The 27,933-nt window shown below is 44.6% G+C and overlaps 1 protein-coding gene across 2 annotated transcripts; it reads left to right on the forward strand.

Annotated features, from left to right (window-relative positions):
* The first annotated feature begins 1,212 nt into the window (after positions 1-1,212).
* On the forward strand, positions 1,213-27,438 carry LOC124147731 (vitamin K epoxide reductase complex subunit 1-like). 2 transcript variants are annotated; one of them, XM_046518477.1, is made up of 5 exons: positions 1,213-1,349; positions 2,468-2,715; positions 3,284-3,505; positions 17,337-17,446; positions 27,054-27,438. In XM_046518477.1, the coding sequence occupies exons 3-5, from the start codon at positions 3,324-3,326 to the stop codon at positions 27,254-27,256; spliced, it is 495 nt and encodes a 164-aa protein (XP_046374433.1). In that variant the 5' UTR covers positions 1,213-1,349; positions 2,468-2,715; positions 3,284-3,323; the 3' UTR covers positions 27,257-27,438. The 2 variants fall into 2 exon arrangements, with proteins under 2 accessions (XP_046374433.1, XP_048237144.1); XM_048381187.1 differs by lacking the exon at positions 27,054-27,438 and adding an exon at positions 20,174-20,239.
* The last annotated feature ends 495 nt before the right edge of the window (positions 27,439-27,933 follow it).

The following is a 27,933-nucleotide window of genomic DNA, read 5'->3' on the forward strand; positions in this document are numbered from 1 at the left end:
GGTCAAAGACACAAAATTTGTCACTTTAGTACCGAATGTGGCCACCCCGTGGCGGTTCCATTCATCTTGTAGAGCTTGTATCAACTCTTGTCTGTTGGCGGGAGGGTGTGGTCGGACTCTTACTCGCCTGTCCAAGACGTCCCAGAGGTGTTCTATGAGTGATATGTCAGGAGAACATGCCGGCCACGGTAAGACGTTGACGTTATTGATGGCAAGGAAGATAACTACGATACGAGCTGTGTGGGGCCTGGCGTTGTCGTGTTGGTTCAGAACACCTCAGGCTTATTTCTGGAGGTAGGGCAGCAATACTGGACGGAGGATGTCATCTCTACAACATTGCGCATTGAAGTTTCCATTGATGACGACGAGTGGCTTTCCACCCCACACCATTACACCACCTCTTCTTGAACTCTTAACAAACAGAACCTGCTTACGTCCGTAAAGACCACGCGTTGCCAATCTCAACTCTGCCACCGTCGCACTGTTTCAGCCCATCGTATTCGTCTGCGTCGATGTTCAGCGGTCAACATCTGTCCTCTGAACGGTCGGTGGGCCCTGATACCTGCTGCCAGAAGTCTTTTGGTCACTGTTTGTGTGCTAAACCGCCGAAAGCATTCACTGCCGATAACGTCACTTTGAGGAGGCGGTTGCGGAGGTGCAACGTTCGCAGATACCGGTCTTCCTGTCCTCGGTCTGTCCGATGTCCTTCCGGTCTGTCTGAAACGCTGCAACAAGTTTCCAACGGCAACACGGGAACAGCCAATGTGGGTGTGCGTGGTCATCATCATTTTTTTTACAAGGTGGATGTTTGACATTGCTTCTGTGCAGTTGTTATACCCCTGTGGCACGTGCATTTCTACCACCAGTCATATCATGTGATTTTACATTTTTCGCATTTTCTAAAAAAACACGGGCGCATTGCCGTTAAAAATTACAGGTACAACAACTAAGCGTTTGGGCTATGGGTTTGTACTTATTTGGGTTTGAACCAGTACAAGTTATTTATATTCACATTATTTTAAAATGTGCAAAGTTTCTTTCGCAGTTCAGTTTACCAATCTAGAGCATTCAGGTAATCGCAGTCTTCAGTTGTAGTAAGCCAGATAATTGCAATGAAGCTTGTTATTGGTTCTGTCAGTCAGCGCTTGACTAGTGGAGTCTTGAACAGCTCAGTTTCTGGTTGTCCAGCATTTCCGTGTATAACTCGAGGTCCCTGTGTGCTGATAGCTCCTCTGCTTGGACAGAACACAGTGATGTTAGTGGCAGGGGCTATTTTGGATGTGTTCAGATCGGTGGCAGAGTTTCTCATGGACAGAAAACATGTAGCGGGATCTCAAGTACTTGCCAAGGTAGTTTGCAGCTTTGCTGTTCAAGTAGATAGACCATAAATGGGGTCCTCATTGTATTGACAGAATTGCCTACTACTATTATTTTAAAGCCGTATGTTCTCACCATTGGAGCACATGTTGTGAGACAGTTTGCACATTCATTGTTGATTGTAGTGGTGAGAGGAACTGGATTGTGTCCCCAGTATCTGGCAGCGAGAGTGTTGGATCACATGGGTAACTATAAGGCCATAGACACATCGGTAGTGCCGAGATGCTAGTAAGCTAGTATTTGACCATTGCTGTCACAAATGCATGTTATATCTCGCAAGTCTGGTTACCTGTATGCAAGGAAGTAAATGTCCTGAGCCGTATTGGAGGTGGCGTGTTCTGTGTTGATATGACTGAGACCACCGTATGTAATGTACGTGACGGTTGAGGCGACCACTAGATATGTACGTGACGATTGAGACGACTTCTAGGTAATGTACGTAACGATTGAAACGACCACTAGATAATGCTCTTCACGACTGAGACGACCACTAGATAATGCTCTTGACGACTGAGACGACCACTAGGTAATGTACGTGATGACTGAAACCACCACTAGATAATGTACGTGACTATTGAGACGACCACTAGGTAATGTACGTGACGATTGAGACGAGAACTAGGTATTGTACGTGACGATTGAGAGCACTAGGTAATGTACGTGACTATTGAGACTACTTGGTAATGTAAATGACGATTGAGACAACTCCTAGGTAATGTACGTGACGATTGAGACCACTAGGCGATGTACGTGCCGATTGAGATCACTAGATAATGTACGTGACAAGGTATTCAAACGGCTGACCGATCATATAAGTAACAAGTATATAACCTTCCAAAGTGATCTCAGTAATTAAATATACTCATGACTCCATTCTGTAATTAGGTCAGCGCATGCTGCTTATTGGTAACTATAACACGTAAACCCTTTACCTCCCAACGCGTCAACAACATAGGGCAATCTCAGTATGTATCATACATGGGCATATTCAGTTGACAATTTTAGTAATCATTCACTGCTATATATTAAGCCCACTTTTCATGTCACCTTCCTCCAATGCCTCGCGTTGTATTGATTGTGATCTGTTTAGGAAGCCACAGAACGTGTAATTATCGTCTGCTGGTAGCCCTCTTCTCTTGGGCTTCCCACTCTCTGCAAACGTGGCATGATATGATTGGTGGAGTTTCCGTCGTCTGCTAGAAGACTGACATGCAGATCCGCTGCTGACGCGGCGCTGAAAGATGAACGACTACACCCACCACACATCGCCCCCACCGCTTCACTGACGGGGCTCACATCAACCGGACGTCACAGCGGCGACAACACACGTTGTACAAGGTGAGACTAAATACCTTAGTAGGGGAGTCATTACATGTAATTCCACGTTGTGCCTGTGTCCCAACCACACCACCTGTGCAAAGTGCGACGTTTACTGTAAATAATGACCGGTAATACCAAGCTTGTGAGTCTCTGTATATCTTGTCATATTAATCCACCGGCAGTGGAGGAAAGCGTTTCAGATGTGTGCAGATACACGAGTCGCCAAAATCTAACATACACTATCTGCATTGCTGCTTACGTTCATAACGGTAAAGCCAACTCACGATGTCGATCACCAATGTATTTAAGAGGCATTTAGAAACAAAATAATCTGTTTTTCTTCGCATTTAAACCATAGGAAGAAAAAGAGTTGAACTCCATCCATCCCTCTTGTCTTCATCTGGCAAAATACTGAGCTTATGCTACTGCGATTCTTGTGTTTAGTTTGTGTCGGCTGGGAAAACAAACGACCTAAAGCCATGCCACTCATGTTTCGTAAAATTAGAGGCAGAGCAGTGATGCTTAATAACATACTGACACAAGGTCCAATAGAATATCAGTAACAAATGGCATATGTCGACTCTAGGTTCCGTGGTACTTCATCTACAACAACGGCTGGTGCATGCATGATGTGTGTGGCGTGGCTGCTGATGTCCAATATGGCAGACCGGGTGCTGCTCAGTGTGCTGGGGGTGGGCGTGTCCCTGTACGCACTCAGGGTGGAGGTGAGGCGGGAGAATGACCCGCAATACAGGGCGGTCTGCGACTTCAGTGACAGGTTCAGCTGCTCCAAAGCACTCTGCTCACCGTGAGTAACTATCATCCTCTATCACTACTGTGACACTGCATTGTCACCATCGAGCACGGCGATGTAACAGACCGTCAAGATAATGGTAATGGAAAGTCTCCAGAGATACATCATAAATCTTCATTTCAAAGACGGGAACGTATAATACAAAGGTTTACATAGTTTTGCTCTTAAAACATTTTGCCTTCAGCAATTATTACCACATTCTCTTGTGGAGAGAACATTGTTTAACTGCTGTTGCATTGGAAAGAACACATACTCCGGATGACAGAACACATAGGTGATACTGAAAAACATAAAGCACATACACGATATGTGAAACATGAATATGATGTCACTTGATTATCAACGTCAATGTTGGAATCATCAAAACGCAGCAATGATCAATTCATAACGCAAACGTTGCATACCTGAGAAGTTACCCCATGTTAGAACCACGGGATCGATGCACGTAAAACATCAGGAATAGTCCCATAAAAGTGAGGCGGGTGGGGTGTGTTTTCAATTGCCAAAAAGTTGGCTGTTCAAATGCGGCTTACTCGAGCACAGACAAAGTCGGGTAGGATCGCAGTCGTCTGTAGCCAGAGCACCATTTGTAGACTGGGTATCGGTGACCAACTTATTACGGCTGCCTAGAACCGATTCATACGGCTTCATCATTTGCGGCAAAGGTGTAACAGCAGCAAGCCCTGGATTGTGTAGAACCTCGTAACCAGACAGTGGGGAACCACATTTGCGAGGCACATCTCAGAGACCGACGGCCTGTCAGAAGTGTTGTTTTGAGGCAGACGTATCATCAACTGCGACGTCAGTAGTGTTAATCACACAGAGTATGGGCCAGTGATAGTCACTGTTTTTGTTCAGCGTCGACACAAGACTTATGCTGGCTGCATCGAGTTGACGAGCCTGGTCGTACTTGCGTCGCCATGAATGTTTCCTCGCCATCAGCATCAGAATTGTAGCGTCATGACAATGGGCGGATTTATCCCGGGCTGGTAGAACAAACCAGATGCAAGTTCAAGGCAACTTCACGGCCAAAGGCTATTGTGATGAATTAGTGGTCATACTATGAACCATGCAGATGTCATCTTTCAACTGATAGACTGATTACAGCACAAGCTACAGCAACATTCATACTACATTGTACAGGTTCTCCCGTGGTCCCCTTAATCGCCAGATTTTAAACCGATGGAACACAAATGGAACGAGATGGAACGCCCCCTACGACAGTCATTCTGAGCCATAGACATTGCAACACCTTGCACTTGCACCACAGGCCGAGCGACCGTACTCTCATTTCTTCCACTGGCAGGAGATGCCCGGCAATACTTGACGCTAATCGTGGACACTATTCATAAAATAGAAAAACCTGACTACACAAACAATCCTGCATATAAATTTGATATATGTTATTGGAAAATGTTGGTGGTCTGATATACGACAAACAGTGTCAAAACGCAGCCATTGTCGATTTGCAATGTCCTAAACGGTATTGTTTTCACACTTGTTCAAAAATGTCATGGAGGAAAACAGTAAAGCACAATGCACGTGCACGTTATAGCATTCGTAACTCGTGATAGTGGCTTTAAAACGGCAAGCATAAGCCAATAATTTGTCATTCAATTGTCAACATTTTTCAAGTTCGAAAACCCCGAGACTTAGCGCTGCCGATCGGAACAAGAGGGGAATCGCAGTCTTCTATTGCACGCCACTTCAACGTCCACCACAGCACAATGACCGATACACACAGTTCAATTCCACTGCAGACCGTCCGAGAACCGTCCGACAAGAGATACCAACCCTGCACAGGATCGCTACATTCGACTGTTCCACCTACGTTTTCGCAATGCCACAGCTACGGAGACTGCAGGACGCATCCTTGGTATGAGGAGGATATCGGACCAGAACGTCAGGAACCATCTTCGCGAGGCTTGAATCCGACCCAGAAGACCAGTTATCGTCCCTGTTTTGCAACAGATCCATCGTCAGAGACGCTTGCGTTGGTGCCATACCTTACAGCCTTGGAATTTGAGAAACTGGAGACGAGTGTGGTTTAGCGATGAATCACTACGTGGAAGACAACGTATTTATTGTCGTCGAAATGAGCGTTTTGCCCCACATTGTGTACGTGAATTCGACAAATTCGGCGGCGGTAGTGTCATGGTGTGGGGGGCCATATCCTACTCCATCAGATCTGACTTGGTTGTGGTTCAGGGAAATTTGACAGCAAATCGCTACATGAATCAAATTCTTCAACCTCACCTTCTTCCAATCATTGACCACCAGAGGGAGCTGTTTCAACAGGACAACGCTCCACCGCACACAGCTCGTGTCACGGTAGACTACCTTCATAATGCCAACATCAACTACTTTCCCTAGCCGTCGAGATCTCCAGATCTCAACCCAATCGAACACCTCTGGGATGAACTCGATCGACGTGTACGTCAACGTCAGAACACGCTGCAGACACTCCCACAACTGACCAACGCGATACAAGCAGAATGGCGCAGAATTCCACAGGACAGAATTCTTATCCAGTCAGTGTCAAGGAGATGCAGAGCCGTGATTTCTGCCCGGGGCGTCCACGCGAGATACTGAGTTCAGCGCAACCTTGTGGCCTTGTGTGACATGACAATGAACAGTTTTCAATGCCTTTGTACAACGACAACATGTGATTATCGAGCTCCAACATTTCATATTTGTATCTATGACACTTAATATATATGTTTATTCATGTATGGGAGGTCAAAGGCCCATGTACATTTCAGTTATATATAGTAACACACAATTGAGGCAATTTACATTGAAAACAATACTAAGGGTACAATATTAGGTCTTTATACGTAATGATAGAGCTTCCTTCACATACTTAGCTACATTTCTGAGTATACAGTCATTTTGGCTATTTAAGAGATTGCTAAAAGTATTAATACATGGATTGTTATAGAATCTTACAGGAATATACTTTTGTCTTAATGATGCGTAAAACGGGCAGACAAACACAAAATGGACTTGTTACATAGCCGACAAAAGCGTTGTGAATAAACAATATCCTCTCTTCTGCCCAGATTACTCCGAAAAGGCAATTCACTTAAGCTCAACAGACACAGCATACGTCTATGGTTTCTATTTCTGAAAGCTGTAACATAATATTCCATATCCAATAATATCTTGACGTGTGAATAATACCTTAATTTGCAAGAGTCATAAATTTTCATCTGTATACTCTGTTTGTTACAATCCAACAAACGCTGTCTAAACAGCTGCAAGAAACACTTAACATCACCAATATTCTGTTCGTGCCACACATAACCAAATCCATAAATGTCGAGTAAATATTTAAAATGAGTTGCCCAAGTAATTCTACCACATTCATCCAGCTTCTTCATTGACAAATAACACTGTCGGGGATATCTTTCATCATTCATTCTAATAAGTTTACACCAGTATTTAACACACTTCATATGATAATCCACATGCAAGCTAGATCTTCCACATTCAGCTAATATTGCTGTACTTGATACATATTTACCAACTCCTAAAACAAATTTACAAAACTTAGTATGAAAAGTTTCGACAATTTGACTGCCTTTGCAACCCCAGATCTCAGCACCATAAAGAAGAATGGGCTTTATCTTAATATGAAACAATTTAAATAAAATGTTAACTGGCATATTTACAAAGTGAAACTGCAATTGTTTAATAGCAAACAAAGCCTTTGCATTTAGTCGAAGACAATCTAATTTATTTGAAAACAGAACACCCAGATAACTATAGTAATTACTAACATTGATACCTTTATCATTTAAAAACCATCGTTCATCATACCCTAAAGTACCACCTCTTCTGAAAACCAAAATTTCGGTTTTAGACATGTTAATTTCAAGTCCCCACATTTTATAAAATTGGATAAAATATCAATTTTTCTTTGCAGACCTATTACTGTGTCATCGAAAATACACAAATCATCTGCATATAGTAAAGGTAATATGTATTTAAACTCCTCTCCCCGAAAAATCCCTCGCAAATCACTACTTTCTATCATAGACTGTAATTCAAGGATAAACATCGTGAACAGAAACGGACTCAACACGCAGCCCTGTCGAACACCACTCGGTGATTCGAAAAGAGAGTTATTTGATGTCCTGACAGCACACTGAATCTTAGAGTATAGATCCTTCAAAACCACCAATAAACGACCGTGTATTCCATTTTTCATTAATGAATACCACAAGAGCTTTCGGTTATTGAATCGAACGCTTTACGGAAATCAACATACAAACAATAAAATCTTCCCCGACGTTTAGAGAGATATTTTTGTGCTAAACACTGTAATGTGAATATATTATCAATTGTACTGTATCCGCTTCGAAATCCTGCCTGAGCTTCAGGAATTGTATCATAAACGTCCGCAAAAGTCTCGAGTCTATCATTTAATACTGTTGTCATCAACTTTCCAAATACTTCCATCAACGTTATTCCTCTATAATTATTGACATAATTTATATATTATCTTTCTTATGCAGGGGAACTACTATACCATTTGGCCACTCGTAAGGGAATACACCACAATGCATAATCCTATTAAAAACTATAGTTACATGTTAGTATGGTATGATTGAAGTGCTGCAACATTTCACCATTTCAGGAAGAATTCCATCCGGTCAAGCCGATTTACCCAGTTTCAAGTTATGTACAGCTGATGATACTTCTTCAGTTATATCAGCATTAAGGAGATTATTCATAACATCATCATTACATTAATTGCACCCATTAATATCATGGCTGTTCATAAAAGTTTCTGCCTCATCCAGAATGTCCCCATCCACAGGTATATCAGTTAAATTAAACACATGCTGGAAATATTCGGTCCACTGCATATTGCTAATACCTGGGCTCCCTGTCACGGACGGTGAAGAAATAATATTGTTGACGCGTCTCCAAAAAGACTTACCATTTTTGCTATTATTGACCAAATCATTTATACAATGTTCATCATGCTCCAATCTCTTTTGTCTACACAGTTCTCTATATATATTCTTAATTACAAAATATTCCTTCAAAAGTTCCTTACTTCCTGGGATTCTGAATAAATCAAGTTTATTAAACTTTTGTCTTTTTAATTTCATACACTCATCATCGTACCAATTCTCACTATCCTTAGTCCGGCAAACATTACCATACTTCTTTTTTAAATGACCACAAGACTCAGCACAAATATGAAATACATCAACTAATTTTTCTACCGCAGACTCGATAGTAAGTGGAACCTGGTCTTACTTACTTACTTACTTTGGAGATTTAACGTGCGCTTTCCGACTGATGCGTATTTCGCACACGGGCCCGGCCAGGCCATTTAATGTGTTTCCGAAAGGGGCGAAGGTGGTCTGTGCAACCCAAGAGGGGGGTTTTAGGGGTTGCTTATATAGAATTTGGGAATTTTGAGATTTGGAATAGATGCCGATGGGTTTGGGGAGGAGAACTAAGGGAGCTGGGTATGGTGGATGTTTGTTTGTTTATGTGATTTTGATTTGGTAGGTTATTGTGTTTTTAGATGCGTTTTATTAGTTCCGTTTTTATTAAGAATACGCCTAAGGCCTTGAAGTTTTCTAGTTTATTTTGTGGGTTTAGTATTGCTTCTAGAGTTAAAGCCTTGTTTAGATTGAGGGTGGTTTGTAATGCGGTTCGATGTGTTAGGTAGTGTGTGCAGTGGATGAGTGCGTGTTCTGGGGTTTCTGGTTGTTTGCAGTGTGGGCAGTTACCTGTAGTGTGTTTTTTAATTTTTTTTAGGTGGTTATTTAGGTTGGTGTGTCCTGTTTGGAGTTTAGTGATTACTCTGTCGATGGATGGAGAATTTTGGGTTTGGTTAGTGGTTTGCTGAGCACTTTTTTGATTTGGCTATTTGAGTTTAGATATAGGTTATGCCATTTTTTGTGAGTTTTTGCTTGTTTACACTTTAATTTCTGATTTTGAGATGGGTAAGTTTAAGCTTATTTTTGGGATTTTGAGGGATAGTTTAGCTGCTTTATCGGCGTTTTCGTTACCGTATATTCCTACGTGGGCGGGTATCCATAAGAAGGTTATTTGTTTGCCTGCCTTAGTTAGGTCGTTGGAGCTTTTAAGTATTTGATTTATTAATTTAGGTCGGTTTTTGGTATTTTTGTTTTGGAGGGCTTGCAGTCCACTTAGGGAGTCGGTAAGTATTAGGATATTTTTGTGTTTTTTGGATTCTTGATTATGGAGGGCTGAGGCCATGCCCATTAGTTCTGCCGTGAATATTGATTGGTTGTTTGGGAGTCGGAAGGATCGTGTGGTTTTAGTTGGTTGTGTGGTATGGACTCCGAAACCTGTGTGTTTGGAGGTCGGATCTGAGGATCCGTCCGTGTAAATGTGACACCAATTTGGCCAATTTTCGTGTATGTATGCTAGTGTGGTAGTTTTAGCTATGTTTGGGTCGGTTTGTTTATTTGGAACCTGGTCTCTGTCACTGTCTAATACATAAGGTGATACATTTTCATTTTCATACACAAAACACTGAAATGCACACAAAATTGTCTCACTTACCCGGACAATACACTTCCGCTGGTGGTAATCCTTCCGCTGGTGGTAATCCTTTGATTCGTGAGAAGTCAATTAACCAAGTGACACTGAGTTACGTTTGAGACGAGCTTGTTTATTGTACATTTATGTCTTGAATAAAGATTGAGTGGATGTATCTGTTTGCTCTGTCATCTGTCATGAGTTGCATATTTGAAGGGAAGTAACTCTTCCAGTAAGAAGCTGGTTTCAGTTATACGGAAATTCGTTTATACGGACGAATTGTGAAATGACGCAAGTGTCCGTATAAACGAGGCACGACTGTAACATATCAGCTACAGACTGCCAATAAGTTTCAATAACAGCGTCCTTCCAAACATGTCTTAGTATATCTAACGATGTATTATTTTCCTCGTTTTCTGCCCCGTTCTCCGTTGTACTATGGTCAGTATGTACTTGCAATGACATAACAATTGGAAAATGATCAGACTCACACCGTGTATGTACAGTAAAGTCGATATTTCTGGTAAATAAGTCACTTGAACATACACAGTAATCAACCAAACCTGCTCCGTCTCCTTTAAAACAAGTAAAGCTACCCTCTGTATCATCCGAAAAGCTCCCATTCAACATGTGAACGTTATGAGTTGAACACAGATCTAGGAGTTCCTTTCCATATTCATTGCATATATTTTCACGGCTTCGTCTGGGAGTGTCAAAGGAATCAGACACATAGTCCATGTCCTCAAAGCTCGGTATGTACCGATTCCCATCATGCACAACAAAATCGGACTGATTTCCACACCTGGCGTTAAGATCCTCAAATACTATAAACTTACAATTTGGAAAATGATTAGTAATAAATAAAAAGCTTTGCTCCAGATACTCTATGCCTTGCAGTGGTCTAACATCTGTTACCACAGAGGAGCCAGTAGGATTTATATGTGTAAATACAAAGATGTAATCATACAATGAACTAAACAAACTTTTCACAAAAACTACCAATATATATAATATCGATGAAATCTAGACAAACATACTTGATATAGCGCTCAAGTTCAGACCGAACACATACAACCACACCGCCTCGCGGATTGTAGTCTCTGTAATTTACAAAAACACAATAACCGGGGAACACTGTTGCAATCATGTCTTTCTCACAGATTCTCCAAACTTCAAGAAGACAAAAAATGTCAAACTGTGAACAAAAATCAATTAGTTCAGCATTATCCAACTTACTCCTTAAACCATTAATGTTCAATGTGCATAAACTCAAAATGTTTAATAAATTGACAGTCACTCACGTCATCATTCACAGACACAGTGTAATCATCGTTTTCAGTATCGCTGTTGTGGGCCCGGCCACATTCCTATGTAAAAATAGTCTGGAAGTTAATTTAAGGTACCGACGTTTACTACAATATCTGAAAAAACTATTGGACCTACTCCAGTCAAAGTTGGTATGAGATTATAAAACAGTCATACATAACTGGATATTGCATTTAAAGACAATCGGTGCATGAATAAAAAAATCTGTCTATTTAGCTATCACTATATTTCATCAACAACCACACCTGTTCGTCATGGGTGGAACGAGCATTCATTGTAACAGCCATCTGCATAATGCTACCCCTGCGTCACAGGGCCATATGACACAGTTGAACCAATCAACTCAACTCGAAAGGTTGCACAGGAATTACGCACGCACGAAAACGGTGTTAGCATTAGATTTCATGATGTCTCAGCGCAAGCATCTTTCCGCTGATGCGAAAGGTTTCGTTGTTAAAATATTTGAATACTTTAAGGCTGAAAGTGAAAGACGCTCGCCCTTCTTTGACATTTCAAAGTACATGAAAAGAACGATTCATGCGTTACAGCTTCCCAAACAAACCGTAGTTAAGATTTTGAACTCTCATAAAAACACATGCACATATCTTAGGGGGCATCTCAAAACAGGATAGGAAATTGAAGTTATATTCCTTTGAAAAGGAAGTTGTCAGGGAGGTGATTCGGCGGTTAACACGAGAAAATGAATTTATTTCAACACGAAAACTAAAACAAATTCTCCTTACAGAGCATGACTTAGATATTTCCAAATGGACCATTTGTAAACCCCTATCCAAATTTGGATATCAGTACAAAGAGACGAAAGGGTCGAAACTAGCAATGTGTGAACGACCAGATATCATTCGTTTGCGTATCAATTATTTTCGCACTATTAAAAAGAAACCAGAGAAAGGCTATGAGCCTGTCTATTTGGACGAAACCTGGGTTAACGCCTGGCCACACAGCAGCTTACCAATGGTCTCACCCAGATACCAGAGAGCCACAGCGCAAGACCCCCCCTGGTAAAGGGGAGCGTCTGATTGACCTCCATGCAGCCTCCCACAGAGGTTTCCTCCCTGGGTGAGATCTAGTGTTCAGATCCAGATCTACAGATGGCAGAGACTACCATACCGAGATGAATAGTCAGGTTTTCACTGCGTGTTGAGAAGCAGCTCCTCTTAGCACTGTGGTTATGGACAATGCTCCCTATCACAGTTGTCGAGATCCTATTAACCGTTGTCCAACCTCAAATTCCACCAAAGGTGAGATATGTCAGTGGTTGGACAACAACCGCATTGCTCGGACCACGGAAGCCAAAAAACCGGACTACTACCAACTGGTTCTTCAGAACAAACCCCCGCCCTCTTATTTGTTTGACAACATGTTGAGAGAACACGGTCACGAAGTGCTTAGACTTCCTCCTTACCATTGTGACTTGAATCCCATCGAACTAATCTGGGGTGATTTGAAAAATATGGTCGTACGGCAAAATAAGACCTTCAAGCTTGCCGACGTCAAGCAGATTGTCTTGAAAGGGATGGGAGAAATTACAGATGTACGTTGGGCAAACTGTGTCCAACATGTTATCAAAGTTGAGGAAGAGTATTGGAAACAAGACTGTATCCGACCAGATACTGTCCAGCCTGTTGTTGTTCATTTAGGTGACAGCACAGACTCTGAATCTGACAATGAGGGCATTTCGTGGGACCAAGAATAGTTCAAAACATATACCCCTGTTTCACTACGACATGTAATAGCCCGAATTACCACGGATATGAATTCTAACATATTCGTACATATTGTTAATCATTTCTTAAGAATCTTAAATATATCATATTTGATTCCCAAACATTCTTGTAGTTCGTGGGATTCGTGAGAAAAAAATTGTTTATCAAAGAATTTCTAGGAATCGTCTACGAATTTCAGGTTCGTGCTTTGTAGTACATGTCGTAATCGGATCTTGTCCACTTTGTGCAATTCTTGGCTCAGAATTTGATTCTCTTTCACCCGAAACAGCCCCGAAAGTCTCGAATCATCTAAGAAAATATTAAAATATTATCTTCGAAACCATAAAGCAATGATTTGTCTAAATGAACAATTACGTATGATATATTACTCCTAATAACATGATGCATGAATTATAATAATGTGGCAAGGAATGATACATTCAAGTCAATAACACTGACCTGAAAAAGAATGCAAAAATAATTGGATAAATATTATTAAATAACTGCTTGAGACACCCAACGGTAACACTGTATTCGTGTGTGTGTGATTCCCGTGCAACCTTTCGAGTTGAGTTGATTGGTTCAACTGTCATATGGCCCTGTGACGCAGGGGTAGCATTATGCAGATGGCTGTTACAATGAATGCTCGTTCCACCTGTGACGAACAGGTGTGGTTGTTGATGAAATATAGTGATAGCTAAATAGACAGATTTTTTATTCATGCATCGATTGTCTTTAAATGTAATATCCAGTTATGTATGACTGTTTAATAATCTCATACCAACTTTGACTGGAGTAGGTCCGATAGTTTTTCAGATATTGTAGTAAACGTCGGTACCTTAAATTAACTTCCAGACTATAGTGTCACGTGAATTCGTGTTGACATTCTGCTGAGTGTCTGCACGTGCAGATCGGGAATCCCGACGCCGGTCTAATTCTATCACACTATCCTTGTCGACATCGTACGTGAAAACCTGGTCATCAATAATCAGTTTATCAAAGCGCAGAACCGCTCTACGATTTTCTTCCCTGGCTTTCGTCATCATAGGTTTAAGTTTTTTCCGCTTTTTCCGCTTTTCCCTGACCAATCTTGAAAAATCATCAATCCACATATTGAAACTCTTAAGTTTCTTTGCCGCTTCGTAAATCCGTTTCCTATCATGATCGTCCGGTATCTTTGCTATGATCGCTTTTCCATTGATGATTCTGTGGGCTCTGTGTATAACAACATGCGATTCATCCAGTTCCATTTTATCCTCAATGATCTCACGCACTACATTCTCACAGTCATCCCATGTTCCGCCATCCGCCGCCCTGTCTACGCCGTGGAAGACAATATTGCATCGTCTGCTCTGATTCTCGAGGTAATCAACCTTATCTTCAAGATTATCCACATATTTTCTTAGTTTCTCATTTTCCGATTCCAATTTCTCACATTTTAATTTCACCTCGGCGAGATGAGTAGTAACAGATACAAGAGTTGAGTCAATCTTATCAAGTTTACACCCGAACTCAATGTTCGATTTCATGACATCGTCAACCTTGTCTGTGAGCTTGCTTAAGGCGTCCATGACTGAATAAAGATTTACAGAATCACCCTCTGTTGTCAAACGTAACTGGCGAGGATTACCTCGGGTAATGGGTCCCTGGTCATCTCTGATCCCTGTACGTGGCCCAGGACCTGGATTCTGTTCTACCCTGGCACGTAGTAGCAGCATGAGTATCAGATTCAGTACAGTCAAACGGGTAGCGAGGCCCACCATTACTAACCGTCTCGGAGGGCGGGACGCAGCAGCACGTCGACTGATTTTCGTCAGAATCTGTATATAAACAGGTGCAAACAATCCAACCCTTGCACGGAATTGCTCCACAGATATTCCCATTTCTGCAGTCAGTTAGTTTGAACTCCTAATGTAGGTATAAACTCAGTTCACACAAAGCGCATTGAGAGACCTGAAACACCCCCTTTTCACCCGTCCGCCATCTTGCCAAAACACATATCGACTTTATTAGGTACAATAAATTTTCTAAAAATCTACCTGTGCGTTTCTTTTTTGGAAGAGTGTAAAAAGAGTTCCCCCTTGACCTTGACCTTTTCCGTGTATTGGCTTCAAATTTTACACGTGTCCACTGTAGCCCTGTTTGCAATCCGTCACTCATAAAATGGCCACATGTGAAGAAAATGTGTACTACTTCCCATACCAAACATCTGGATATTTTATTATATGAAACATCTATTTTAGTGAGATGTAACGTAAATCCACGTCATGTATTGTCAGTTTACAACTATACTCAACAACAAAGGTTCCTGTGACACCAATATTTTAGTGTATTTTTCAAACAAGTAAAGTTTGGTTTTCAATATTGTAGTACATGTATGGAATCAAGTCACAAAAACGTAACTGCTACAGAAAAGCATGCATTCCATGCAAAAGTTGACCTTTATGCAAGCCCCATGCATTTCACTACCCATGAATGGGTATAAAAACATGTGCGTTGACGGGATTCCATATGCATTGTTTAGCATCGTGCTGACAACAACCACTCAGAAAAACAACAAAATTACGCAATTATTCAACATTACGAAATGACACGCCTGTCCGAAAATGAGCGTCTGCGAGCCATTGGTATGCTTGAAGCAGGATCGAGTTAACGTGTTGTTGCAAGACAATTTAACGTCCACAGAAACACCATTTGGTGTTTATGGCAACGTTGGCAACAGACGAATGCAGTCAGAGTCCATCTTTGGAGTGGCAGGCCACGCGTAACCAATAATCGACAAGACAACTGGATTCGTACAACACACTACGAAATCGATTCCAGCCAGCAACAGTGACTGCAAGAAGCATCCCTGGCCGTCGACGAATATCATCACAAACCGTACGTCGTCGCCTCAGATGTGCAGGGATTGTCGCCAGAAGACCCGCCAGACGTCCCATTTTGACAGGAAACCACCGTCAAGCACGTCTACAGTGGTGCAGACACCGTCTACGCTGGACGACCATGCAGTGGGGACAAGTTCTATTCACTTAGGAGTCTCGTTTTCACCTCAGCCACAGCGATGGACGGATTCGAGTGTACAGACGTCGAGGTGAACGTTACGTCAATCACTGCGTCATGGAAGAAGATCGGTTCGGGGGCGGCAGCGTTATGGTATGGGGTGGGATTACAGCAACGGATTACACCCGTTTGATAATGGTAGAGGGAAATCTCAATGGACAGCGCTACCGTGACGAGATCATCGGCCCTGTTTTTGCCGTCGTCATGGCCCAGGCATTACCTTTCAATATGACAACGCCCGGTACATATTGCTCGACTTGTTCAGGATTCTCTTCAACAAAACAACGTGAATGTCATCCCCTGGCCGGCTCGCTCCCCTGATCTCTCACCAATCGAGCACATGTGGGATGAGATGGATCGGCGCCTTCGACGTCAACCACGTGGTCCACAGACACTCCAGGAACTTCGAAACATGCTCCAGCAGATATGGTCAGATATCCCACAGGACTTTGTGCGACGCCTGGTCCATTCCACGAGACGAAGATGTGTTGCTTGCATCGCAACCAGAGCTGGACACACACGCCATTGATTTGTAAATTGACATTTTGGCATGTTCATGGGTTTTTTTTTATGAATTCACGCATTTTCTGAAGTCAGTATGGCAAATTAAACCATTTGAACACTTACATGAGTCTTTTATCTGTTGCAAACTGAAATTGTTTCAGATTTGGTAAAAAACATAACTTTGCATTAAATCTTATTCAATGTCACAGGAGCTTTTGTTGTTCAGTATATGTAACTATTGATTCAGTATTAACTGCAGTGGTCTCTACATTATCCCTATATTTCTGTAGGTATTCGTAATTTTAACTTGGCATAGACATTGTCGGATATGGAAATTCTTGTCAGTTTCCAAAGCCGACAGCAATATGACTATTTAATGTGATATCCGTTGACATTTTGAACTGTTGACATACATAACCAGGTAACCTCATGGCACTATGTATATGTATATTTGAATATTGTTTCTATAGGACTATCCGTATTCGTCTGAAGGGTTTTCAAAAGAACCTCTGAAGGAGAACCTAATTAGATTTTGAACTACCTCGTCTTTCAAAAAAAAGTTTTCAAGAAGGATAAATGATGAGGAGTAAATATGTATTATCAGTTTGTTCTCAGATAAGTGACACCCAGAGTATAAAAATAAAGATGCAGATACGTCTATTCTATGACATTGGCAGGTACGGGAAAGGATTTGGAATAGTACGTTTACTGGTGGGCAAAGATCACTTCCTGAATCAACGCAACTGTACCGTCGGGATCTTGTTCTACCTCTCACAGATTGTCCTAGGTGAGTTGTGTTACCTGTCACAGATTGTCCCAGGTGAGTTGTGTTGCTTGTCACAGATTGTCCTGGGTGAATTGTGTCACCTGTCACAGATTGTTCCAGGTGAGTTGTGTTACCTGTCATAGATTGTCCCAGATAGGTGACTTGTGTTGCTTGTCACATATTGTCCTGGGTGAACTGTGTCGCCTGTCACAGATGGTCCCAGGTGAGTTGTGTTACCTGTCATAGATTGTCCCAGGTGAGTTGTGTTGCTTGTCACAGATTGTCCCAGGTGAGTTGTGTCACCTCTCACAGATTGTCCCAGGTGAGTCGTGTGTCCTACCTCTCACAGATTGTCCCAGGTGAGTCGTGTGTCCTACCTCTCACAGGTTGTCCTAGGTGAGTCGTGCGTATCTGTCACAGCTTGTCCCAGGCACACTGTGTGAACTACCTGTCACAGCTTGTCCCAGGCACGCTGTGTGAACTACCTGTCACAGATTGACCCAGGTGAGTTGTGCGTATCTGTCACAGCTTGTCCCAGGCACACTGTGTGAACTACCTGTCACAGCTTGTCCCAGGCACACTGTGTGAACTACCTGTCACAGCTTGTCCCAGGCACACTGTGTGAACTACCTGTCACAGCTTGTCCCAGGCACACTGTGTGAACTAACTGTCACAGCTTGTCCCAGACACACTGTGTGAACTACCTGTCACAGCTTGTCCCAGGCACACTGTGTGAACTACCTCTCTTAGATTGTCCCAGGTGAGTTGTGCGTATCTGTCACAGCTTGTCCCAGGCACACTGTGTGAACTACCTGTCACAGCTTGTCCCAGGCACACTGTGTGAACTACCTGTCACAGCTTGTCCCAGGCACGCTGTGTGAACTACCTGTCACAGCTTGTCCCAGGCACACTGTGTGAACTACCTGTCACAGCTTGTCCCAGGTGAGTCGTGCGTATCTGTCACAGCTTGTCCCAGGCACACTGTGTGAACTACCTGTCACAGCTTGTCCCAGGCACACTGTGTGAACTACCTGTCACAGATTGACCCAGGTGAGTTGTGCGTATCTGTCACAGCTTGTCCGAAGCACACTGTGTGAACTACCTGTCACAGCTTGTCCCAGGCACACTGTGTGAACTACCTGTCACAGCTTGTCCCAGGCACACTGTGTGAACTACCTGTCACAGCTTGTCCCAGGCACGCTGTGTGAACTACCTGTCACAGGTTGTTGTGCGTATCTGTATACCTCTAACAGATTGTCCCAGGTGGATCGTGTGTCCTACCTCTCACAGGTTGTCCTAGGTGAGTTGTGTTATGTGTCAGATTGTCCCAGTTGAGTCGTGTGTCCTACCTCTCACAGATTGTCCCAGGTGGATCTCTTACAGATTGTCCATGTTGTGTCGTGTGACCTACCTCTCACAGATTGTCCCAGTTGTGTCATGTGACCTACCTCTCACAGATTGTCCTAGGTGAGTTGTGATACCTGTCACAGATTGTCCTTGGTGAGTTGCGTAACGTCTCAAAGATTGTCCCAGGTGGGTCGTGTGTCCTACCGCTCACAGATTGTCCCAGGTGAGTTGTGTTACCTGTCACATATTGTCCCAGGTGAGCCGTGTGTTCTACCTCTCACAGATTGTCCCAGGTGAGTTGTGCGTATCTGTCACAGCTTGTCCCAGGCACGCTGTGTGAACTACCTCTCACAGATTGTCCCAGGTGAGTCGTGTGTCCTACCTCTCACAGATTGTCCCAGTTGTGTCATGTGACCTACCTATTTCAGATTGTTCCAGTTGTGTCATGTGACCTACCTCTCACAGGTTGTCCTAGGTGAGTTGTGTTATGTGTCACAGATTGTCCCAGTTGAGTCGTGTGTCCTACCTGTCACAGATTGTCCCAGGTGAGTTGTGCGTATCTATCACAGATTGTCCCAGGTGAGTCGTGTGTCCTACCGCTCAGAGATTGTCCCAGGTGAGTCGTGTGTCCTACCTCTCACAGATTGTCCCAGGTGAGTCGTGTGTCCTACCTCTCACAGATTTTCCCAGGTGAGTCGTGTGTCCTACCTCTCACAGGTTGTCCCAGGTGAGTTGTGTTATGTGTCACAGATTGTCCCAGTTGAGTCGTGTGTCCTACCTGTCACAGATTGTCCCAGGTGAGTTGTGCGTATCTATCACAGATTGTCCCAGGTGAGTCGTGTGTCCTACCGCTAAGAGATTGTCCCAGGTGAGTCGTGTGTCCTACCTCTCACAGATTGTCCCAGGTGAGTCGTGTGTCCTACCTCTCACAGATTTTCCCAGGTGAGTTGTTTTACCTCTCACAGATTGTCCCAGGTGAGTCATGTGTCCTACCTCTCACAGATTGTCCTAGGTGAGTCCTGTGTCCTACCTCTCACAGATTGTCCCAGGTGAGTCGTGTGTCCTACCTATCACAGATTGTCCCAGGTAAGACGTGTGTCCTACCTCTCACAGATTGTCCCAGGTGAGTTGTTTTACCTCTCACAGATTGTCCCAGGTGAGTCATGTGTCCTACCTCTCACAGATTGTCCCAGGTGAGTCGTGTGTCCTACCTCTCACAGATTGTCCCAGGTGAGTCCTGTGTCCTACCTCTCACAGATTGTCCCAGGTGAGTCGTGTGTCCTACCTATCACAGATTGTCCCAGGTGAGTCGTGTGTCCTACCTCTCACAGATTATCCCAGGTGAGTCGTGTGTCCTACCTCTCACAGATTGTCCTAAGTGAGTTGTGTTATGTGTTACAGATTGTCCCAGTTGAGTTGTGTGTCCTACCTGTCACAGATTGTCCCAGGTGAGTTGTGCGTATCTATCACAGATTGTCCCAGGTGAGCCGTGTGTCCTACCGCTCACAGATTGTCCCAGGTGAGTCGTGTGTCCTACCTCTCACAGATTGTCCCAGGTGAGTCGTGTGTCCTACCTCTCACAGGTTGTCCCAGGCACGCTGTGTGAACTACATGTCACAGATTGTTGTGCGTATCTGTATACCTCTCACAGATTGTCCCAGGTGGATCGTGTGTCCTACCTCTCACAGATTGTCCCAGTTGTGTCGTGTGACCTACCTCTCACAGATTGTCCGAGTTGTGTCATGTGACCTACCTCTCACAGATTGTCTTAGGTGAGTTGTGATACCTGTCACAGATTGTCCCAGGTGAGCCGTGTGTTCTACCTCTCACAGATTGTCCCAGGTGAGTCCTGTGTCCTACCTCTCACAGATTGTCCCAGGTGAGTTGTGTTACCTGTCACAGATTGTCCCAGATGATTTTAGTGTCCTACCTCTCACAGATTGTCCCAGGTGAGTCGTGTGTCCTACCTTTCATAGATTGTCCCAGTTGAGTCGTGTGTCCTACCTCTCACACTACCTCTGAACTACCTCTGTCACAGCTTGTCCCAGGCACGCTGTGTGAACTACCTGTCACAGATTGTCCCAGGCACGCTGTGTGAACTACCTGTCACAGATTGTCCCAGTTGAGTCGTGTGTCCTACCTGTCACAGATTGTCCCAGGTGAGTTGTGCATAACTGTCACAGCTTGTCCCAGGCACGCTGTGTGAACTAACTGTCACAGATTGTCCCAGGTGAGTCGTGCGTATCTGTCACAGATTGTCCCAGGCACACTGTGTGAACTACCTGTCACAGCTTGTCCCAGGCACACTGTGTGAACTACCTGTCACAGCTTGTCCCAGGTGAGTCGTGCGTATCTGTCACAGCTTGTCCCAGGCACACTGTGTGAACTACCTGTCACAGCTTGTCCCAGGCACACTGTGTGAACTACCTGTCACAGATTGACCCATGTGAGTTGTGCGTATCTGTCACAGCTTGTCCCAGGCACACTGTGTGAACTACCTGTCACAGCTTGTCCCAGGCACACTGTGTGAACTACCTGTCACAGCTTGTCCCAGGCACGCTGTGTGAACTACCTGTCACAGCTTGTCCCAGGCACACTGTGTGAACTACCTGTCACAGCTTGTCCCAGGTGAGTCGTGCGTATCTGTCACAGCTTGTCCCAGGCACACTGTGTGAACTACCTGTCACAGCTTGTCCCAGGCACACTGTGTGAACTACCTGTCACAGATTGACCCAGGTGAGTTGTGCGTATCTGTCACAGCTTGTCCGAAGCACACTGTGTGAACTACCTGTCACAGCTTGTCCCAGGCACACTGTGTGAACTACCTGTCACAGCTTGTCCCAGGCACACTGTGTGAACTACCTGTCACAGCTTGTCCCAGGCACGCTGTGTGAACTACCTGTCACAGGTTGTTGTGCGTATCTGTATACCTCTAACAGATTGTCCCAGGTGGATCGTGTGTCCTACCTCTCACAGGTTGTCCTAGGTGAGTTGTGTTATGTGTCAGATTGTCCCAGTTGAGTCGTGTGTCCTACCTCTCACAGATTGTCCCAGGTGGATCTCTTACAGATTGTCCATGTTGTGTCGTGTGACCTACCTCTCACAGATTGTCCCAGTTGTGTCATGTGACCTACCTCTCACAGATTGTCCTAGGTGAGTTGTGATACCTGTCACAGATTGTCCTTGGTGAGTTGCGTAACGTCTCAAAGATTGTCCCAGGTGGGTCGTGTGTCCTACCGCTCACAGATTGTCCCAGGTGAGTTGTGTTACCTGTCACATATTGTCCCAGGTGAGCCGTGTGTTCTACCTCTCACAGATTGTCCCAGGTGAGTTGTGCGTATCTGTCACAGCTTGTCCCAGGCACGCTGTGTGAACTACCTCTCACAGATTGTCCCAGGTGAGTCGTGTGTCCTACCTCTCACAGATTGTCCCAGTTGTGTCATGTGACCTACCTATTTCAGATTGTTCCAGTTGTGTCATGTGACCTACCTCTCACAGGTTGTCCTAGGTGAGTTGTGTTATGTGTCACAGATTGTCCCAGTTGAGTCGTGTGTCCTACCTGTCACAGATTGTCCCAGGTGAGTTGTGCGTATCTATCACAGATTGTCCCAGGTGAGTCGTGTGTCCTACCGCTCAGAGATTGTCCCAGGTGAGTCGTGTGTCCTACCTCTCACAGATTGTCCCAGGTGAGTCGTGTGTCCTACCTCTCACAGATTTTCCCAGGTGAGTCGTGTGTCCTACCTCTCACAGGTTGTCCCAGGTGAGTTGTGTTATGTGTCACAGATTGTCCCAGTTGAGTCGTGTGTCCTACCTGTCACAGATTGTCCCAGGTGAGTTGTGCGTATCTATCACAGATTGTCCCAGGTGAGTCGTGTGTCCTACCGCTAAGAGATTGTCCCAGGTGAGTCGTGTGTCCTACCTCTCACAGATTGTCCCAGGTGAGTCGTGTGTCCTACCTCTCACAGATTTTCCCAGGTGAGTTGTTTTACCTCTCACAGATTGTCCCAGGTGAGTCATGTGTCCTACCTCTCACAGATTGTCCTAGGTGAGTCCTGTGTCCTACCTCTCACAGATTGTCCCAGGTGAGTCGTGTGTCCTACCTATCACAGATTGTCCCAGGTAAGACGTGTGTCCTACCTCTCACAGATTGTCCCAGGTGAGTTGTTTTACCTCTCACAGATTGTCCCAGGTGAGTCATGTGTCCTACCTCTCACAGATTGTCCCAGGTGAGTCGTGTGTCCTACCTCTCACAGGTTGTCCTAGGTGAGTCGTGTGTCCTACCTCTCACAGATTGTCCCAGGTGAGTCGTGTGTCCTACCTCTCACAGATTGTCCCAGGTGAGTCGTGTGTCCTACCTCTCACAGATTGTCCCAGGTGAGTCCTGTGTCCTACCTCTCACAGATTGTCCCAGGTGAGTCGTGTGTCCTACCTATCACAGATTGTCCCAGGTGAGTCGTGTGTCCTACCTCTCACAGATTATCCCAGGTGAGTCGTGTGTCCTACCTCTCACAGATTGTCCTAAGTGAGTTGTGTTATGTGTTACAGATTGTCCCAGTTGAGTTGTGTGTCCTACCTGTCACAGATTGTCCCAGGTGAGTTGTGCGTATCTATCACAGATTGTCCCAGGTGAGCCGTGTGTCCTACCGCTCACAGATTGTCCCAGGTGAGTCGTGTGTCCTACCTCTCACAGATTGTCCCAGGTGAGTCGTGTGTCCTACCTCTCACAGGTTGTCCCAGGCACGCTGTGTGAACTACATGTCACAGATTGTTGTGCGTATCTGTATACCTCTCACAGATTGTCCCAGGTGGATCGTGTGTCCTACCTCTCACAGATTGTCCCAGTTGTGTCGTGTGACCTACCTCTCACAGATTGTCCGAGTTGTGTCATGTGACCTACCTCTCACAGATTGTCTTAGGTGAGTTGTGATACCTGTCACAGATTGTCCCAGGTGAGCCGTGTGTTCTACCTCTCACAGATTGTCCCAGGTGAGTCCTGTGTCCTACCTCTCACAGATTGTCCCAGGTGAGTTGTGTTACCTGTCACAGATTGTCCCAGATGATTTTAGTGTCCTACCTCTCACAGATTGTCCCAGGTGAGTCGTGTGTCCTACCTTTCACAGATTGTCCCAGTTGAGTCGTGTGTCCTACCTCTCACACTACCTCTGAACTACCTCTGTCACAGCTTGTCCCAGGCACGCTGTGTGAACTACCTGTCACAGATTGTCCCAGGCACGCTGTGTGAACTACCTGTCACAGATTGTCCCAGTTGAGTCGTGTGTCCTACCTGTCACAGATTGTCCCAGGTGAGTTGTGCATAACTGTCACAGCTTGTCCCAGGCACGCTGTGTGAACTAACTGTCACAGATTGTCCCAGGTGAGTCGTGCGTATCTGTCACAGATTGTCCCAGGCACACTGTGTGAACTACCTGTCACAGCTTGTCCCAGGCACACTGTGTGAACTACCTGTCACAGCTTGTCCCAGGTGAGTCGTGCGTATCTGTCACAGCTTGTCCCAGGCACACTGTGTGAACTACCTGTCACAGCTTGTCCCAGGCACACTGTGTGAACTACCTGTCACAGATTGACCCAGGTGAGTTGTGCGTATCTGTCACAGCTTGTCCCAGGCACACTGTGTGAACTACCTGTCACAGCTTGTCCCAGGCACGCTGTGTGAACTACCTGTCACAGCTTGTCCCAGGCACACTGTGTGAACTACCTGTCACAGCTTGTCCCAGGCACACTGTGTGAACTACCTGTCACAGCTTGTCCCAGGCACACTGTGTGAACTACCTCTCATAGATTGTCCCAGGTGAGTTGTGCGTATCTGTCACAGCTTGTCCCAGGCACACTGTGTGAACTACCTGTCACAGCTTGTCCCAGGCACACTGTGTGTTCTACCTGTAAGAGATTGTCCCAGGCACGCTGTGTGTTCTACCTGTCACAGCTTGTCCCAGGCACACTGTGTGAACTACCTGTCACAGCTTGTCCCAGGTGAGTCGTGCGTATCTGTCACAGCTTGTCCCAGGCACACTGTGTGAACTACCTGTCACAGCTTGTCCCAGGCACACTGTGTGAACTACCTGTCACAGATTGACCCATGTGAGTTGTGCGTATCTGTCACAGCTTGTCCCAGGCACACTGTGTGAACTACCTGTCACAGCTTGTCCCAGGCACACTGTGTGAACTACCTGTCACAGCTTGTCCCAGGCACACTGTGTGAACTACCTGTCACAGATGGTCCCAGGCACACTGTGTGAACTACCTGTCACAGCTTGTCCCAGGCACACTGTGTAATCTACCTGTCACAGCTTGTCCCAGGCACACTGTGTGAACTACCTCTCATAGATTGTCCCAGGTGAGTTGTGCGTATCTGTCACAGCTTGTCCCAGGCACACTGTGTGAACTACCTGTCACAGCTTGTCCCAGGCACACTGTGTGAACTACCTGTCACAGCTTGTCCCAGGCACGCTGTGTGAACTACCTGTCACAGCTTGTCCCAGGCACACTGTGTGAACTACCTGTCACAGCTTGTCCCAGGTGAGTCGTGCGTATCTGTCACAGATTGTCCCAGGCACACTGTGTGAACTACCTGTCACAGCTTGTCCCAGGCACACTGTGTGAACTACCTGTCACAGCTTGTCCCAGGTGAGTCGTGCGTATCTGTCACAGCTTGTCCCAGGCACACTGTGTGAACTACCTGTCACAGCTTGTCCCAGGCACGCTGTGTGAACTACCTGTCACAGATTGACCCAGGTGAGTTGTGCGTATCTGTCACAGCTTGTCCCAGGCACACTGTGTGAACTACCTGTCACAGCTTGTCCCAGGCACACTGTGTGAACTACCTGTCACAGCTTGTCCCAGGCACGCTGTGTGAACTACCTGTCACAGATGGTCCCAGGTGAGTTGTGCGTATCTGTCACAGCTTGTCCCAGGCACGCTGTGTGAAGTACCTGTCACAGATTGTTGTGCGGGTCTGTCACAGATTGTCCCAGGCACGCTGTGTGTTCTACCTGTAAGAGATTGTCCCAGGCACGCTGTGTGTTCTACCTGTAAGAGATTGTCACAGGCACGCTGTGTGTTCTACCTGTAAGAGATTGTCACAGGCACGCTGTGTGTTCTACCTGTAAGAGAAGGAGTGTATGGATGTTGTCTGCTGTACTCCACAGTATATGAGGACAGTAAACAATCATGCCTGGGGAAAACAAGTTTAAGCCACTGTTTACGATGATGTTTACACAATCAGCGTCCTCTAATTGCTTGATTACATTACCGTCAGTAACAATCGTCAATTCGTGGCTTTAGTGACCATCTAGAGAGAGAGGGTGATTATTGCTTTACGGCTCGTCAGCAATTTTGCAGCTAGTCGCGGCTGACTATTTCATAGTACGCGAAAGGATTAGGGCGTGTCAAAAAACGAGCTGTATATTTTCTTAATTTTGGAAGCTTGGCTGAAATACAGAGTTATTGTATACCGGTAGGATACGTCATTCAAATTGCCATTAACAATGATGAGTTGTCTTCTTACATGCTTTGTGATGCCACCCTGTACCATTACACTCCCTCCCCAAACTGACGACGTCGTTCTCTGGGCGCCTGTAATCCCTTGCACGACCACCAGTTCTGTCCAGATGAAACCTGGACACATCTGTGAACTTCGTTTTGCGCCATTCCTGTTTGCAGCATAACCACAACGAGTAAACGTTGATTTTCGCAAGCGTTATTTCGCAGAAGGTGACTCCAAATATGGCTGAGAAATTTTGAAGATTATGTTAGGACAGCTACATGTAGGAGTAACATGCTTCCAGAAAACGCAAACAACCAGATTGTGCGGTGAATTGTGAAATTGTGAACCTAAAAGTCGAGGAGATGTCTTCATGAATATGTACTGAAATATGCATTACTTCATTTCGTATGGTAGTATAGTACATGTTTTACATGCCCAATCTATGACATAGCTAGGAGTACAACATGATTCTGTAAAAGGGTATGATGTTAAACTTTTACTGTATGGAAATGCTGAAGTGTCAGTAAAAGAAAACAGCAAAACTATACCAGTTAACATCTGTATTGCTGAATCTGGACGATCTTTGTTCAACATTTAGTGTCCGGACAGGCATTGAAATAAGCCTGTTCCTGTTCGAAAAGGTTTAGAAATAAACAATGCTTAATAAATATCATTGCGTTTAGCACATGTCCTGGCTTGTTTAAAAAGATCAGGCAAATCATAATTTTATCTTGTCACGAAGTTCGAGTATATGAAATAGCATGCTTTATATTACAGCGTTCCTTCCCAACCAAGTGCTGTGCTCGTATATTCTTTACTACACCTCGGTAATCGCGGGCCTTGGTTGTGTGTATCTGGCTTTCATCCTTTTCTTCGTACTGCGTGATATCTGCATCGTCTGTATTGGCACATACGTCATCAATGCTGTGCTCATTTACCTCAACTACAACCTGTACCTCAGCAAACATCCGGGGCCGTGAGTGTCGCACATATTGGGGCGGCTGCAAGACCTACATGGACCACTTGTTTCAGTGTATCGTGAGAAACTGCAATTGTTGCTACAGGTACAATAATGAGGGAGGCTGTGTACATGGAGAAATTAATGTCATAAATTCTAAAGTGGAGAGAGAAAGGGCTGACAATAAAGACATGTTTTCTTCAATATCGTGGTCATGTTTTTTTACTGCATTCAACTCACTACCCATTAGTGATGTGGCACAGGCAATTAAAAAGGCAATTGTTCCCAACATATATGTATTATTACCTCACACATACGTAATGTCCTACACACACATAATTCTGTCAGTGAACAGTGTGTGTTTTTGCTAGATGTTCTATCTAAAAAAATATTTAGGCTCATTAAAAATATATATCTGGTTTTGCAGTTGTATTCCACTTAGAATATCAAATGGTCGGTCCTATCCACAGTAACATAAGCTCTCTTTTCTTGCTTTAACTCACTATGTAAGATCAAATTAGGAATGCATCGTCTAGATCGTAGGAATGCTACTGGCATGGTTCAAATCGGTAGCCATTATCTTTGAAGTGTCCAAGTCTGTGGTTTGCAGACTCTGGTATAGGTTACGCCAGACACAAAATCTAAATGATCGGCCCCGCACGGGGAGCCCCTTAGCTCAACAACACAAGTCCACGATCG

The sequence above is a fragment of the Haliotis rufescens genome, unplaced genomic scaffold (genome assembly GCF_023055435.1).
Source record: "Haliotis rufescens isolate VD_foot unplaced genomic scaffold, xgHalRufe1.0.p SCAF_36, whole genome shotgun sequence".
Taxonomy (NCBI): domain Eukaryota; kingdom Metazoa; phylum Mollusca; class Gastropoda; order Lepetellida; family Haliotidae; genus Haliotis; species Haliotis rufescens.